Consider the following 13,881-nt stretch of genomic DNA (forward strand, 5'->3'; position numbering starts at 1 on the left):
AGAAGCAACCCAAGTGCCCACCGACGCTTGAATGGAAAACAAAACGTAGAATGTGAGTGCACAGAGTGAATTATTGCTTCATGCTAACAGGGAAGGAACTCTGAGACATGCTCAGGACATAAGAGCCTTAAGGACATTATACTTAAGTGAAACAAGGCAGGCATAAAAGGTCAAGTGTTGTATGCTTCCACTGACCAGAGACATCACAGAGACAGAAGGTATACAGTTGCCAGCCTGAAAGGAGAAGGGAGGTTGCTTAATGGGTCGTCATAGTTTTTTTCCCTGCTGCTGTGTTAAAATATTCTAGCAAAAGCAACTTAGGGAAGAAAGTTTTTGGTTTTTGTTTTCTGGCTCACTCTTCAGGAGTATCGTTCATCAGGGCAGAGGAGTTACAAGGCATCAGGAGCTTGAGGCAGCTGGTCACAACATGTTGCTGTAGTCAAGGAGCAGAGAATGAGGAATGATGCATGGTATTTTCCACTTGGTTTTATGCACTCTGGGATCCTCTCAGCCAAGAATGGACCCATCCAGAATCAAGACAGTCTTCTTCTCACATCAGCTAAGGATATCAAAGTTTTCTCACGTAGGCATGCCCAGGGGCCCCATCTCCCAATTGATCCTGATTCTACCACACTGATAAATGGTACTAACCATCACACGGTTATAGATTGGTTTTAATGCTTTAGTCCACATTTCAGGGGTGCACAGTGGAGGATAATGTTTCCTCTGAGTGTGTGTGTTCAAGATACAGATTATCCAACCCAAAGACTCACACATGCTAGTCAAGTGGTCTGCCACTGAGCTGCACCTTCAGCTGTGTGTGCTTGGTCATTGCAGTAGGGTCTCACACTGTAGCCCAGGCTGGCCTCACTGCTGCCTCCGTCTCTCAGACTGCTGGGAATACAGGCCTCTGCCACCACACTTGGCTGAGAGTTTTATTTGGGGGTGGTGAACTGCTTCTGACAATGGGAGGTTGACAATGGGTACACAGTGAAATGTACTTGATAGCACTAGTCTGCATAAGTTAAAGCGGTTGAAATGGAAACTTTGAGACTACTTACCTTTACCAGAATTCTTTTAAAAGACAAGTAATAAACAAGAGCACGGAGAATTTGTTCCCTTAGTCCTGCCTTTAACCTAGCCTTTCCTAAGCTGACATCTTACATAATCATAGTACAATTAGCAAAAGCAGCAGGGAAGCATTGACACTAATTATTAAGATCTGTACAAAATTTTCCAGTGGCCCCACAAATGTCCTTTTCTCTGATGCAGGCTCTAACCCAGGGTGTGTGTATTGAACGTCCCTGTCTTCCTTGTCTCCTCCAATTTTGAAAAGTTCTCAGTCTTTCATGAACATGACTTCAAAGACACTTGGCCAGTTATGGGTGTGTCTGACATTTCCCCCTGACAGAATACACATTATGTATTTGTCCCTAGAGCTTTATACACAGGGAGCGTATGTCCGTCCTATGGATGCCTAGGCATGTGGCTGCAGCATCTCATCATGGGGCCATTCACTTAGTTCACTTGGTTAAGGCAGGGTCTTCCAGGCTCCCTTTAGTCACCTGTTGTGTTTTTCCCCCATTAACTTTGTCGCCCATTGATGATGTTCACCGGCCACACTTCTTGATGTGCTGCTTCCTAAATAATGGTGTTCAACTTCTACCATCACCTCCATAAGTCCACTGGAAGGAAAAATTCCCTTTGCCTCCATTCGAATTCAGTTTCTAAAACTCAATAAACAAAGCCAGAAGAAAAATAAAAAATATTCTTCCAAAACTCACTGGTACTTAACCCCAAGTTCTTTTCTAGTGTTAAAATTCTCAGATTTATAGTGTCCTATTTAATAGGAAGTGAAAATCTAAATCTGGTACAATGAGCAGTGGTCAAAGGCATATGATTTTGGGTAGCCAGTGGCTTTATGGCAGAGTTCTCTTTCCCTCAGTCCACTTTTTAATACTAAAATCTTAACATTACCCCAAGCACATGAGTAGGGTTAAGTAGAAAATGTATTCAAGAACCATTGAGCCTGGAAAATGCACCTGAAATATTTATGTTAAATATGCCCTAGTGAGCATGGTTTTTAATGAACAGAAACCAAATTACAAAAGCTACAGTGTTCTAAAGACCTTCTCCTGCACGCCAGTCCCCTGGCAGAGTTGGCTGTGCTCTTGAAACCCACCCTAAAGCCACAGACCTGATCCTAGCCCTCTCCTCCCAAGCCAAGAATGTTCCAGCAGAGCCTCTATCTGAGCTGCTGTGACTGATGTCATAAATGGACAGATAACTAATCTTATTACAAACTTCCAAGTTGCCCTAAAAGCCAAGGAAATAAAGCATTTTTTTTATTTAGCTATTTCTTTCCTGTTATCTACAGCTAAGGGAAAATTACTAAATGTAGTAGTATAAAGCAATAACTATTTCATTGTGGCTGTATTTGAGGGTTAGAAATTCAGACAATTCAAAGAGAAGAAATCTTAATGGCAAATAAGCATATGAAAATACTCAAACATTTAGAACAAAGAAACCCAAATAAGGTGGTATATTTATCTATCAAGTTGGCAAATATTTAAACATCAATCCGTAGCTACTGCTTTCATGTTGTTGAGAATATAGCAAAATGGATATTTGTACTCTTACTCTGGTTTTAGTAAATTTTGGAATATACAACCTTAGGAGAAACTTGGAGAAGCATACTGTTATCTCACTGAACAATCCTGGGATATAGGAAAATTTCATCTATGCATAGTGTCCATTGTCTGTTATTGTAAAAAAAAAAAAAATTACCCAACACAGTCAACTTATTAGGAGAAAAGGGATTTAGGGTTTTCCAGTTTGGGAGGCTTTGTTTTGGGGTCTGTGACAAAGTAGTATATTAAAGCTGCTCACATCGTCACTAGAAAGGGGGAGAAAGAGGAAGCAAATAGCTCCTTTTGTGACATGGATCCAATGACCTGAAGACCTCTCAGGAGGCCCTGCCTCTTACAGTTTTCCACCACCTCTCCACAGTGAAAAGTGAGAGCCAAGACGTTAACTTGCGGCTTCTGGAAGACATTGTAGATCTTAACTATGGCCCTGCCACCCTCTCACACTCACTTTATTTCTGTAAACTAGTAGAAAAGTCCCTTCTTTCACTGCCAGTTTTATTTATTTGAGCATTTTCTCTTATTTTTGTTCTTAACAATAATGTCAGATTTGTCATTCTTGTTATATATTTTAAAGAATAACTTGTTGAACTTTATGTTTTTCTGTATTCTGTTTCATTTATTTTAACACAAATATTTTACTTTTGTTATTCTTGGGATTAGGGCGGGGGTGGGAGGGAAGGATTTCACTGTGGCCTGGAACTCATGATCCTCCTGCCTCCACTTCCCTCCTGCTAGGATTACAGTTCTATGACAGTTTGGATGCAACTTGGTTTTTCAAGTTTCATCAGATGTAAAATTAGGCTACTGATCTTTCTTCTCCTCTTCCTTCTTATCATCATACTCTTCCTCGCTCTCCTTCTCACCCTTCTTCCCCATCCTCCTCCTCCCCTTCCTCCTTATGTCCAAGGGACTGAGATTGTAAGAAACCATGCTACCATATTAGAGCTATATCTCTAATCCCCTTCTTTTCTATTGGGCATTTTATAGCTACAAATATTCCTTTAAGCATTGCTTTGCCTGAATCCATAAGTTTTGGTATTCTTGCTTTTGTTTTATTTGACTCAAAATATTTTCTAATTCCTCTTGTAATTTTTCTTTCACTTATTAATAATTTAGTAATGTATTGTTAATTTTCACATATTCCTGAACTGCATGATTTTCTTTTTAATGTCATTATAAAGTGTGATCAGAAAGCATATTCTATGTTTTCACTCTCTAAATTTATTGACACCCATTCAGTATCCCAGCATATGGTGTATCATTTCACATGTATTTGAGAAGACATATTTTCTTCTACTTCTTGACAGTGTGTGCATCTGCTAAGCCTTCTTGGTTTATAGATTTGTTCATGTCTTCAGTTTACTCTTTGATCTTCAGCCTAGCATTTCAGTCCTAACGCAAGCAGGTCTTTCAAGTCTCCAACTGTGGTCACTACCTTTCTATCACTGGAACAAAACACCCGAGATAGTTATAGCACAAAAAGAAAAGGCATATTTTGGCTCATATTTTCAGAGTCTCTAGTCTGTGGACATTTGTCCCCATACCATAGTGTAAAGGGTGACAGAGAAAATCCACTTACATCATAAACTAAGGAAAAGGAGAAGAAAGGGCCCCTCAATGACTGAAGAACCATCACTGGACCCCACCTCCTAAAGTTTCCACTGCCTTCAAACAGCACTACCCTGGAAATGAAGTCTTCAGCACACAGGCCTTTAGGAGATATTCAAATCCAAACTGGAGCAACAACAGTGACTGACAAATTATTTCATTTCTCCCTGCAATTCTACCAGGTTTTGTTTCGTCTTTTAGAGACTTTGTTAGTAGGTGAATTGCATATTTTTATAGTTTCATGCCATTTGAGGGATTTATTTTTATCATTATAAAATGTTATTCCTTGTTTCTATGAAGAAATTTTGTCTTAAATTGGTTTAGTTTGATACTTATATAACAACACCTATTATTTTACTATTGTGTAGATAATGTATTTTTTCACATTCTTTCATTTTCAACCTGTGTATTTGGATCTGAAATATGCTTCTAGTGAACAGCACATGGTGCAGTCACAAACTGAATGCTTTTCTTATCAATTCTGGCAGTTTAACTTTTGACTGAAATTTTGAAACTTTTTTACTTTATATTGATAAAATTTACATATGTCATTTTTTCTATTTCTCTTCTGCATATCTATGTATTCAGTTTTCCATCCCTGATTAAGTACTTGAAACAGGCTACTTATGAGGTAAAAAGAGGTTTGCTTTGGCCCATGGACCTTCAGGCTCAAAGTCCTAGATCAAGTGATCCCATTAATTTGGAACTCTGAAAAAGACCTCTATATTGCTGTGGTGAAAGCCCACATCAGAGCCAGTGGCCACATCTCAACCCTAAGAGACAAATAATGCACTATAGACCCCTTTCAGGGGACACCCCAAATAACCTAAGGACCCTCTACAAATCCCTGACCCCAAAGTATCCATCGCTTCCCAATAAAGCTAGCCTGGGAATCATTAGGACACACCCATTCAAACAATCTCATATAACTTTTATTTCTCTGTTCTTTCATAACTTCCCTTTTGTGTTAAATGTTATCCAGGGTACCATTTTAAGTACTGTGATTATTTGATAATTATAGACTATTATATAAAGTGACAAAATAGGTAGTTGATAGTAAAAGAGAATTAAAATAAAAAATATTATCTAGTGTATCATCATAAGGTACCATGTTTATTTCATGATTTATTGTTTATTTTTATTGGTTGCTTTGGAGATTACAATTAATATATTAAATAACTTGTCTCAGATTTAAAGCCACAATGATGAATATATAAAAATGTGGCTCTATTGTTGCTATATTCCCTTCCTCCATTTTTATGCTATGGCTGTTATACAAATTTATTGTATACATTATTGGCCAGTAAACACACCTTTATAATTATTGCTTTATACTCACCTTTTAAATAAAGTAGAGAAAAAAGACTGTTACAAGCAAAAATTCATTTATAATCTCAGTGTTAGTCAGCTTTTTACCAGTGATGCAATACCATGAGACATCAGCACACAGGAGCAAATCCATGAGACATCAGCACACAGTAGGAAAGGTATGAGGCATCAGCACACAGGAGCAAATATGAGAACATCAGCACACAGGAGCAAATCCATGAGAACATCAGCACACAGGAACAAATCCATGAGACATCAGCACACAGGAGCAAAGCCTTATCTTGGCTCTTCTCTTCAGAAGCTTCCACCCATGACCTACAGACTCCTTCCCTTTGTGCCAGATGTGGAGATTAACATCACAGTGAGGGAATATGTAAAGGAGGAGGCCAGATGTGAGAGACAGAGGACAGGGCAGAGATGGAGTGTGCCCTCCAAAGAAAGACACCCACCCCCACTGCCTTGCTTTGAGCTAGTTCCTCCAACTAGGCTCCACAAGCTATCATTCCTACCACCTCTTCAATGTCACCAGATGGGAACCTTCGAGACAGGAGCATCTGGGAGACAACTCAGATCCAGACTATAGCAGTGCCCTTTATACTTTATGTTTGCCGGCACTGCAATTGTTCATTTCTCCCCGTGGATTCCCAGAAATGTCTAGAAGCCTTCCATTTTACCTGAAGTTAGTAATTCTTAGTGAGAATTTTGTTTATCTGGGGCTGTATGAGTTTCTTTATTTTTCAAGATTAGTTTTGTTAGACCAGAATTATTAGATTGGTAAATGGATTTTCTTTTGGCATCAGGAATATGCTATCCAATAGTCATGTAATCTCCATGACTTCCAATAGACAGTCAGGTGGTTTTGCGTGTTCTGTGTTGGGTTGTATTCAACACTGGAAATAAACTCAAGGCTTTGTGCATTCTAATTCAAGCACGCTACTACTGAGGTCCATCCCTGGCAGAAAGTCAGTTTTGAATCTTACTAAGCATCTCACATGCATTTTTAGCTCAATGCTCAGATGATTCTCATGTTTGCCTCTCAACAGGTTGACCATTGTATGTATAATATGCAAATCTCTGACTTTATCCTATTCTGATCTTATTGCACTTCTTAGATAGGAATATTAATGCTGTTCATAAAACTACAGAAATTTTCAGACATTGTTTCTTCCTGTCTATTTCTCCCCTCTTCTTGTGAGACTTCTTCTGTGTATAAATGGTATGCTTGGTAGTGTTTTCTTCATTTTACTTCATTTCTTATCTGTTAGATCATCTCAAATGGACTATATTTGTATTTATTGATTAAGTTCTGTCAGCTTAAATCTGCTATTAAGGTCCTCTAAGGATATTTTTTTCATTCAGTTATTATCCTTTCCACTCCATAATTTATCTTTTTTATTTCTGTTAATTTTGTCTATGTGATGATTCATCATTTTCATGTTTTGATGTCATTTTATAGACAAGATGTTCCTTTTAGCTGTTTGAACATATTTAAAGTCTTCATCTAGTAAGTGCAACACCTGGACTTGCTCAGAGGCTCTTTATTTATCCTCCCCTCTTCCTAGGCATGGACCACGTGTTCTTGTCTCTTTATATGCCTCATGACACTTTTACTAAAGACTGACATCTTAAGGAACACCACAGCAAATCTGGAAGTAAAATTTCTCTCCACTCCCTGAATGTTCTAGACTTTATTGTTGCTGTGTTGATTTATTTGTTTGTTTGTTTAGTGTATTTCCTAGACCAATTCTCTGAACTCTGTGAGGATTAAAGGCAGTGGTGGTGCACACCTTTAATCCTAGCACTCAGGAGGCAGAGGCAGGAGGAATTCTGTAAGTTTGAGACCAGCCTGGTTTCCAGAGCAAGTTCCAGGACAGGCTCCAAAGCTAACAGAGAAACCCTGTCTCAGAAAACTAGAAGGAAGAAGAAGAAGAGGAGGAGGGGGAGGAGGAGGAGGAGGAGGAAGAGGAAGAAGAGGAGGGGGAGAGGAGGAGGGGGAGGAGAAGGAGAAGGAGGAGAGGGGAGGAGGAGGAGGAGGAGAAGGAGGAGGGGGAGGAGGAGGAGAAGGAGGACAGGGAAGGGGAAGAGGAAGAGGAAGCAACAGCAGCTGCATTGTTAGGCATTTGCCATGGACTGTCTTCAACAAATGCTCCAAAAACAAAGCCTTTCTCAGTGAACAACATCTGAGTCATATACCAAACCTTGTCCCTGTAAATGGCACTTTCTGGCTATCTTCCAGTTATCTGGGAATGGGGCTTCTTGAATGACTCCAAGCCTGGGCGCATCCTCCAGTGTCTGCTAAGCTGCCATTTTACACAGATCTTGTTGAGATGACTTTGAAGCTACCTGCTATCTAAGAAACTTCAGAATTTGACATCTGTGGACAGACAGGATGTGTTATAAACCTCACAAATCTTTTGGTTATTATTGGCAGAGTACTTGTTTGATTAAATGCTTCTAGGGGGGTGGGGGACTGCAAGCTTCTTGTTAATTTTCAGAATTCTGAAATCATTGTTTGGCAATTGTTTGCAGTATTTCAGTTGCTCTTTTGAAAGTGACTTTTAGAGCTCCTGGACTCATTATTCTTGAAACATAGCAGTATCTTTAATTATTAAACAAGAAAGAGAGAAAGAAATGTCTCAGCATACATCAGCAATGAAACATAGCTCGTTATTTTTACTCTTTGCTCTTTGGGAGGCCCTGCCACACAACTCCCAAATAAATATACAGAGACTTATTCTTACTTATGAATGCCCGGCCTTAGCTGGGCTTATTTCTAGCTAGCTTTTCTTAACTTTATTATCCTGTCTACTTTTTGCCTCTGGAACTTTCTCTATTCTATATGTCTTTCTTTACTTCTGTTGCTGACACTGTGGCTGGGTTGCTGGCTCCTAGTGTCCTCCTCTCCTCCTTTTCTCATTCCTCCCTTTACTTCTATTTATTCTCTCTGCCTGCCAGCCCCACCTATCCTTTCTCCTGCCTATTGGCCATTCAGCTCTTTATTAGACCAATTGAGTGTTTTAGACAGGCACAGTAACATAGCTTTATAAAGTTAAACAAATGCAACATAAAAGAATGCAACATATCTTTGCATCATTAAACAAATATTCCACAGCATAAACGAATGTAACACATCTTCAACTAATACTCCACAACAGTGGAAAGTCTAGATACATCATGGTATATCTCATGTCATAGCAACTGCTACCAACAGAGAAGTAAAAGTAGAGTGTGTGATAACGTGAGTGGAAGATGAAAAATCACTTTATATGATAATATGTAATAGATGTGATGTATGCAACCAAAATTAACTAACATTAAAATAGAAAAGGGGAAATATGGTGATTTTTTATATGTACTGAAATGTGATTTTATTAATATGTTAATAAGTATAGTTGCCTGGGGGTCAGAGCTAATAGCAAGCCATAGCAGAAGTCTGGCAGTCGTAGCACACACCCTTAATCCCAATCACATGACAGGCAGATCTCTGTGTGTTCAAGGATACAGCCAGCATGGAGATACACGCCTTTAATCACAATACCAACCATAGATGGCCTGGAGGTCTGTATAGACAGGCAGTGACAAGGAGGTCATGTGGTTGGATTTACAACCAATGAGAAGGCAGAACATAAAGTCAATAAAAGGACAGACACACAGGAAGTAAGCCTCTTGCTGAGAGGAAGGACAGCAGCAACAGTAAGGTAAGAAAGGGTTTTTAGCTCTTAGCTATTGCTCTGACCTCTTGAGCTTTTAACTCTGCAATTGGCTCTGTGTTTCTTATTTAATAAGATGGTTACATCTACAAACTCATTTACTTAAGAAAATAATGATTTGTTCCTGAGAATGGGTTAGCTTAGAAGAAGAAAAAAAGATTGCCCTTTATGCCAAATACTACTCATAAAGAAAAGGTGATTTTTTTTTAAATTTTGGTTCTTTTTGTGTATTATGTTTGTGTTTTCCTGAGTTTTCTAAATCTACTATATGTTCCTTTTAAATGATGATAGTTACTTAAGAAATATTTGTGCCACACTGAGGCACTACTTGATCTAAAATTTCTCAAATAGGCCCCATTTAATTTTGAAAAACTTCCTTCAAAGCATTCACTTCCTGTTCCCTTTTCTTCCAAGCACTTTATCCAAGACTATTGGGGTCCAACCCCTCGATAGCCCTCTCCCAGGGTCCATGGAAGAAATCTACAACTAGCTGATATTCTAATCTTTGATGATATTAAATGAATCTACATACACAAAACTTTTTAGTTCATTCATTTTATTCTTCTGAGTCTCTCTACATGGCTTCTATTCTGTTTTCTTACTTATCTCTTTTCTTGCCTGATTCTCTCTATCTCTTTCTGCTGTTTCCTCTAAGTGCTATCTTAATTCCTTCATCTTCGTTCTGCCCCATTTTGGTCTTTCTCATCTCATTCTTACCCACCTAGTTCTTCCCCATCTGGCTCTTCCTCATCATCCTTCTCATCCTCCAATCTAATTCTCCTCCAATCTAGTTCTCTGTCCCTTCTCCTCCTGTCCTCTCATAATTCTAAGTTCTTTTCCATCTCCATTCTCATCTTCACCTTCATTTCTCTCCATCTTGGTTTCTTCCTGTTCCTCTCCCAGAAATGGTCTATCCCCTTGCAAGCTCTGTGTGTCCCTAAAAATAAAACTACCTCTATTTTTCTATGTTGCCATTTACTGGCAGGGCAGGGTAACTCTGCTCAGAGCTAGGAAACCTGCCCCTTAGCTACACTGCACCTGGTATGCCAAAAATCCCTTTTGTTCTGAGTCAATTGCTCTGGAATGCCACTTGGGCTGTGAGAGAAAGGAGGATCTGAGCTTCATTTGCACAAGAAACAAAGCTATGCACCTAACTTCCACCTGTCTCCTAGGCCTAGGGGACAGGCAGTGTCTCCATAAGAGTGTTTACCTTAATTCAGATCAGTGGTTGGTCTGAAAAGCTTATTCTGCCTGCCATTTTGATTTAGAATACTTGAGAGATATTTCAGATAAATACATAGTATGATAGTGTACATGAAATTCATAGCAGGAAACAGCTGATATATTAAAAGCCAAATAACACCAAATACTCCCTGAGATTTGGGTTCCTCTGTAAGAATTCCTTGATTCTTCCAGGTATAGCTTGATACCTGTGGCTCATAGCAGCACTTGGTTGCAACACATACCTATATTTTGCGATCAAATACTTTGAATGGTGGAACACTTCAATTCAGGAACCCCTTTGAAAATCTCATGAAAACCATGTGTCCTCTGTCCAGTGAAAATGTACATGTGCACATTATTTTCTTCATTGTGAAGCATTCAGTTAAATTAATTGTTCATGGCAAGTACTACAAACAATATATTTTCATCAATATGAAGGCATGTGGAAGAGGTACAGAGATCTGGAGACCTTGGGTCTTTATACGTATGTGTGTGTGTGTGTGTGTGTGTGTGTGTGTGTGTAAATTTTATATATGCTTGCCTATATGCGAAAGAGAAAGAGAGAGGGTCCTAGAAGGGGAAGGGTGTAACTTGCCCAAGACCATCCTGTAAGATGATAACAAACATGGGCTATATCCAAGAGTCCAAGCTTTTAGATCAAGGTTCTTCCCTCAAGTTAGCTGGGACCATAGAACAAATGGCAGTACACACTAGATCTTCTGTGACTCTTAGAGAAAAACAAGCTCTCATTGCCATGACTTTTTCTCTGGTCTTGGCACTCACACTTGATTCCAGGCATCCTTGGAATGTAGGAAGATAGTGTGGAACCTGGCCTAGCACCTAGCAGGCACTTGTCAGATTTGTGACCACAGTGTTCCCAACCAGATAAGAGATACCAAAGAGTCACAGGGAAACCCCAAGAGAGATTAGGGAATGAGTCTGTAACAGAGTACTTTGTTACAACACAGCCCTGGGGCAACTGGATGCAGAGTGATGTATAAACACTTTCCAAGAAAAGAGGTTGGAGAATTTGGTGTATGAATAAAGACAGGGTTATAAAAGGTACAACCTGGAAGAAAGGGGAGGAAATGGGTGCCAGATAGGCAGTGAGGAAAGTGAGAGCACAGAGGTTAGGGGTCTAACAGGAGATTTTAACTGTGTCCTCACAGTCCCTGCTTACATGTCCCTATCCTGGTGCCAATCCAGAAACTAACCATCCTCCTGTCTTTGACTTTCCACAGCTCCCCTTTGCAGAAGGACTGTATCACTTTTATCACAATGGCCTTGCAAAGGCCAAAAGAAGACGGAGCCTACCCCACAAGCAGCAGCTGGAGAGAGACCCCAGGGTGAGTTCTGTCCAGAAACCTGAATCTTGATCTCTACTGCCACACCAGAACTCACCTGGTAGATACAGAGGGCAGACAGGAGATGTTGAAATGCTGGGATTTTATATACTTTAATAGATAAAATGGATCATTGAAAGACACCATAGACTCCCTGCTCCCGTTTAGTGCATAGTAAAAATCTCTAGGCCACATGGACAGGGATGGGGTGGGGTGGGGGGGACTCCGGTGCATCATTGCCTTCTTTAATTATTGCATGAAGATTGCAGATTGCCTGGAAGCATGCTTTGGCCTGTGGTGAATGGAAAGACACACAATGGTTTAGTGAGTTGTTTATGGAAGGTTTCTACTGGCAAATTCATGCTTTGAAAAGGTTTCTGTGTTTCATATTATGAATGGAACAATATGAAGACCAGTAGATGATGATCAGCTCTCCTCAGTGGGTGTCTCAGTATTCACATATGGCTGCAGCCACAGACCTCAGTCAGTCTTCATCCCCTTGTATCTTCTTCTACTGACCCATCTGTTCCTCACTCCTCAGCTGTCTTCTTTTTTAATTTTTTAATTAAAATATAGACATAACATTTCCCCCTTCCTTTTCCTGCTTTCAATCTACCCCTCCCCTTTGTTCTTTCTCAAATTTATGACCTTTTTTTGAATTATTGCTATGTTTTTATTCTGCTGAGTCCACTTAGTGCCTCATATATATACATAATTTTACAAATGGCCACTTGATGTTGGATAACCTGTTATAGATTCCTGGAAAAGATTGATTCTCCCTCCATCAGCAGTCCTTAGCTGCCTGTAGGTCTATGTCTAGAGGCTCAACCCCATGAACCTCCATGTTGGGATGTTTATTGGTATTGTCTTTGTTCTGGTCTTGCTTAGGCAACCATATTGTTAAGATTTCTTAGGTACATCTTCCATGTCATTTCTAGGAGATACAATCTCACAGAAGACTTCCTGGTCCTCTGGCTCTTACAATCTTTCTGCCCCCTTCTTCCTTGATGTTCCCTGAGTCTTGAGTACAGGATTGTACAGTAGATGTGTCCACTAGGGTGAGGCACCCCACAATCAGTTGTTCTCTGTGTTGTGACAGTTATGAATTTCCATCAGCTACAAAGAGAACTTGGCTGTCTTCTTAGTGCTCATGATCTCTATCTTTTACCTCAAATTTTTATTTTACTCTTGGACTCCAGATTTTATTTTCAATTCCCTTGGACAGCTAAAATTCATTTTTCCAACCAAATGTGAGACCTTAGCCATGAGGAGTTCCTCTACAGTGTTCCTGTTCCTTCTCTTCAGAGCAGGAACCTTACCATCATGTCATTCTTTCTCCTCTAGTCTCCAATTACCTCATGTACCTATACACTCATCCCATTGGGAATATTCTGGTTTCTCTTAGCCAAGTTCTAAGAGGCAAAGTACCACCAAGGTCAAGTTTGTGTCTATGCTTTGAAGGCAGTGCAACCTCTTTCATATAAATCTTGAGGAATAGACAGCAAATAGGTGAGATGTTTGAGTTAGAGATTTGTACAAGATCCTTTTTTAGTAAGTAGACCTGGAAATTTCTTTTTCTAAAACTGATGAACATTCCATGAGTTTTAATTAGGGCTTTAATTAGAAAGTAAAGACTGCCAAGCAAGCTACCAGATGACAGGACATAGGCAATTTTGTCTTACTCCTTAACGCAGGTCTTTTCACATGGCCTGGGGGGAATTTTGATTCTGAGAAGGCATTTTATCATTGCCTTTGCAATAAAGGCCAAGTGTCTAATGCTGTGTCTGTTGTGTAAGTCATCACCACGACACAAATGAAGAGCTCTCTTTCATAGCCTTGGCCTTGTCCCTACTAGCTAATTGCCCAAGGACACCTTTAGGCACTATTGGAAGGGATCTTATTAATATCATTTTTTTAATCCAATGTGAGTACCACAGGGCAAGGACCACCCAGGTACACTATGTTGCTGGTTCTCCCTCATGTCAACCATGCCCCAGCTTACCTGTGATGGGCAATCAG

The 13,881-nt window shown here is 39.7% G+C and overlaps 1 protein-coding gene across 1 annotated transcript in view; it reads left to right on the top strand.

Annotated features, from left to right (window-relative positions):
- Pcsk2 (proprotein convertase subtilisin/kexin type 2) overlaps window positions 1-13,881 on the top strand; it is a 252,882-nt gene that overhangs the window by 22,536 nt on the left and 216,465 nt on the right. Inside the window, exon 2 of the mRNA XM_028893276.2 lies at window positions 11,761-11,865. Coding sequence (XP_028749109.1) covers window positions 11,761-11,865 — 105 coding nt within the window. The remainder of the gene's footprint in view (window positions 1-11,760; window positions 11,866-13,881) is intronic.

This window comes from Peromyscus leucopus, chromosome 4 (genome assembly GCF_004664715.2).
Source record: "Peromyscus leucopus breed LL Stock chromosome 4, UCI_PerLeu_2.1, whole genome shotgun sequence".
Lineage (NCBI taxonomy): Eukaryota > Metazoa > Chordata > Mammalia > Rodentia > Cricetidae > Peromyscus > Peromyscus leucopus.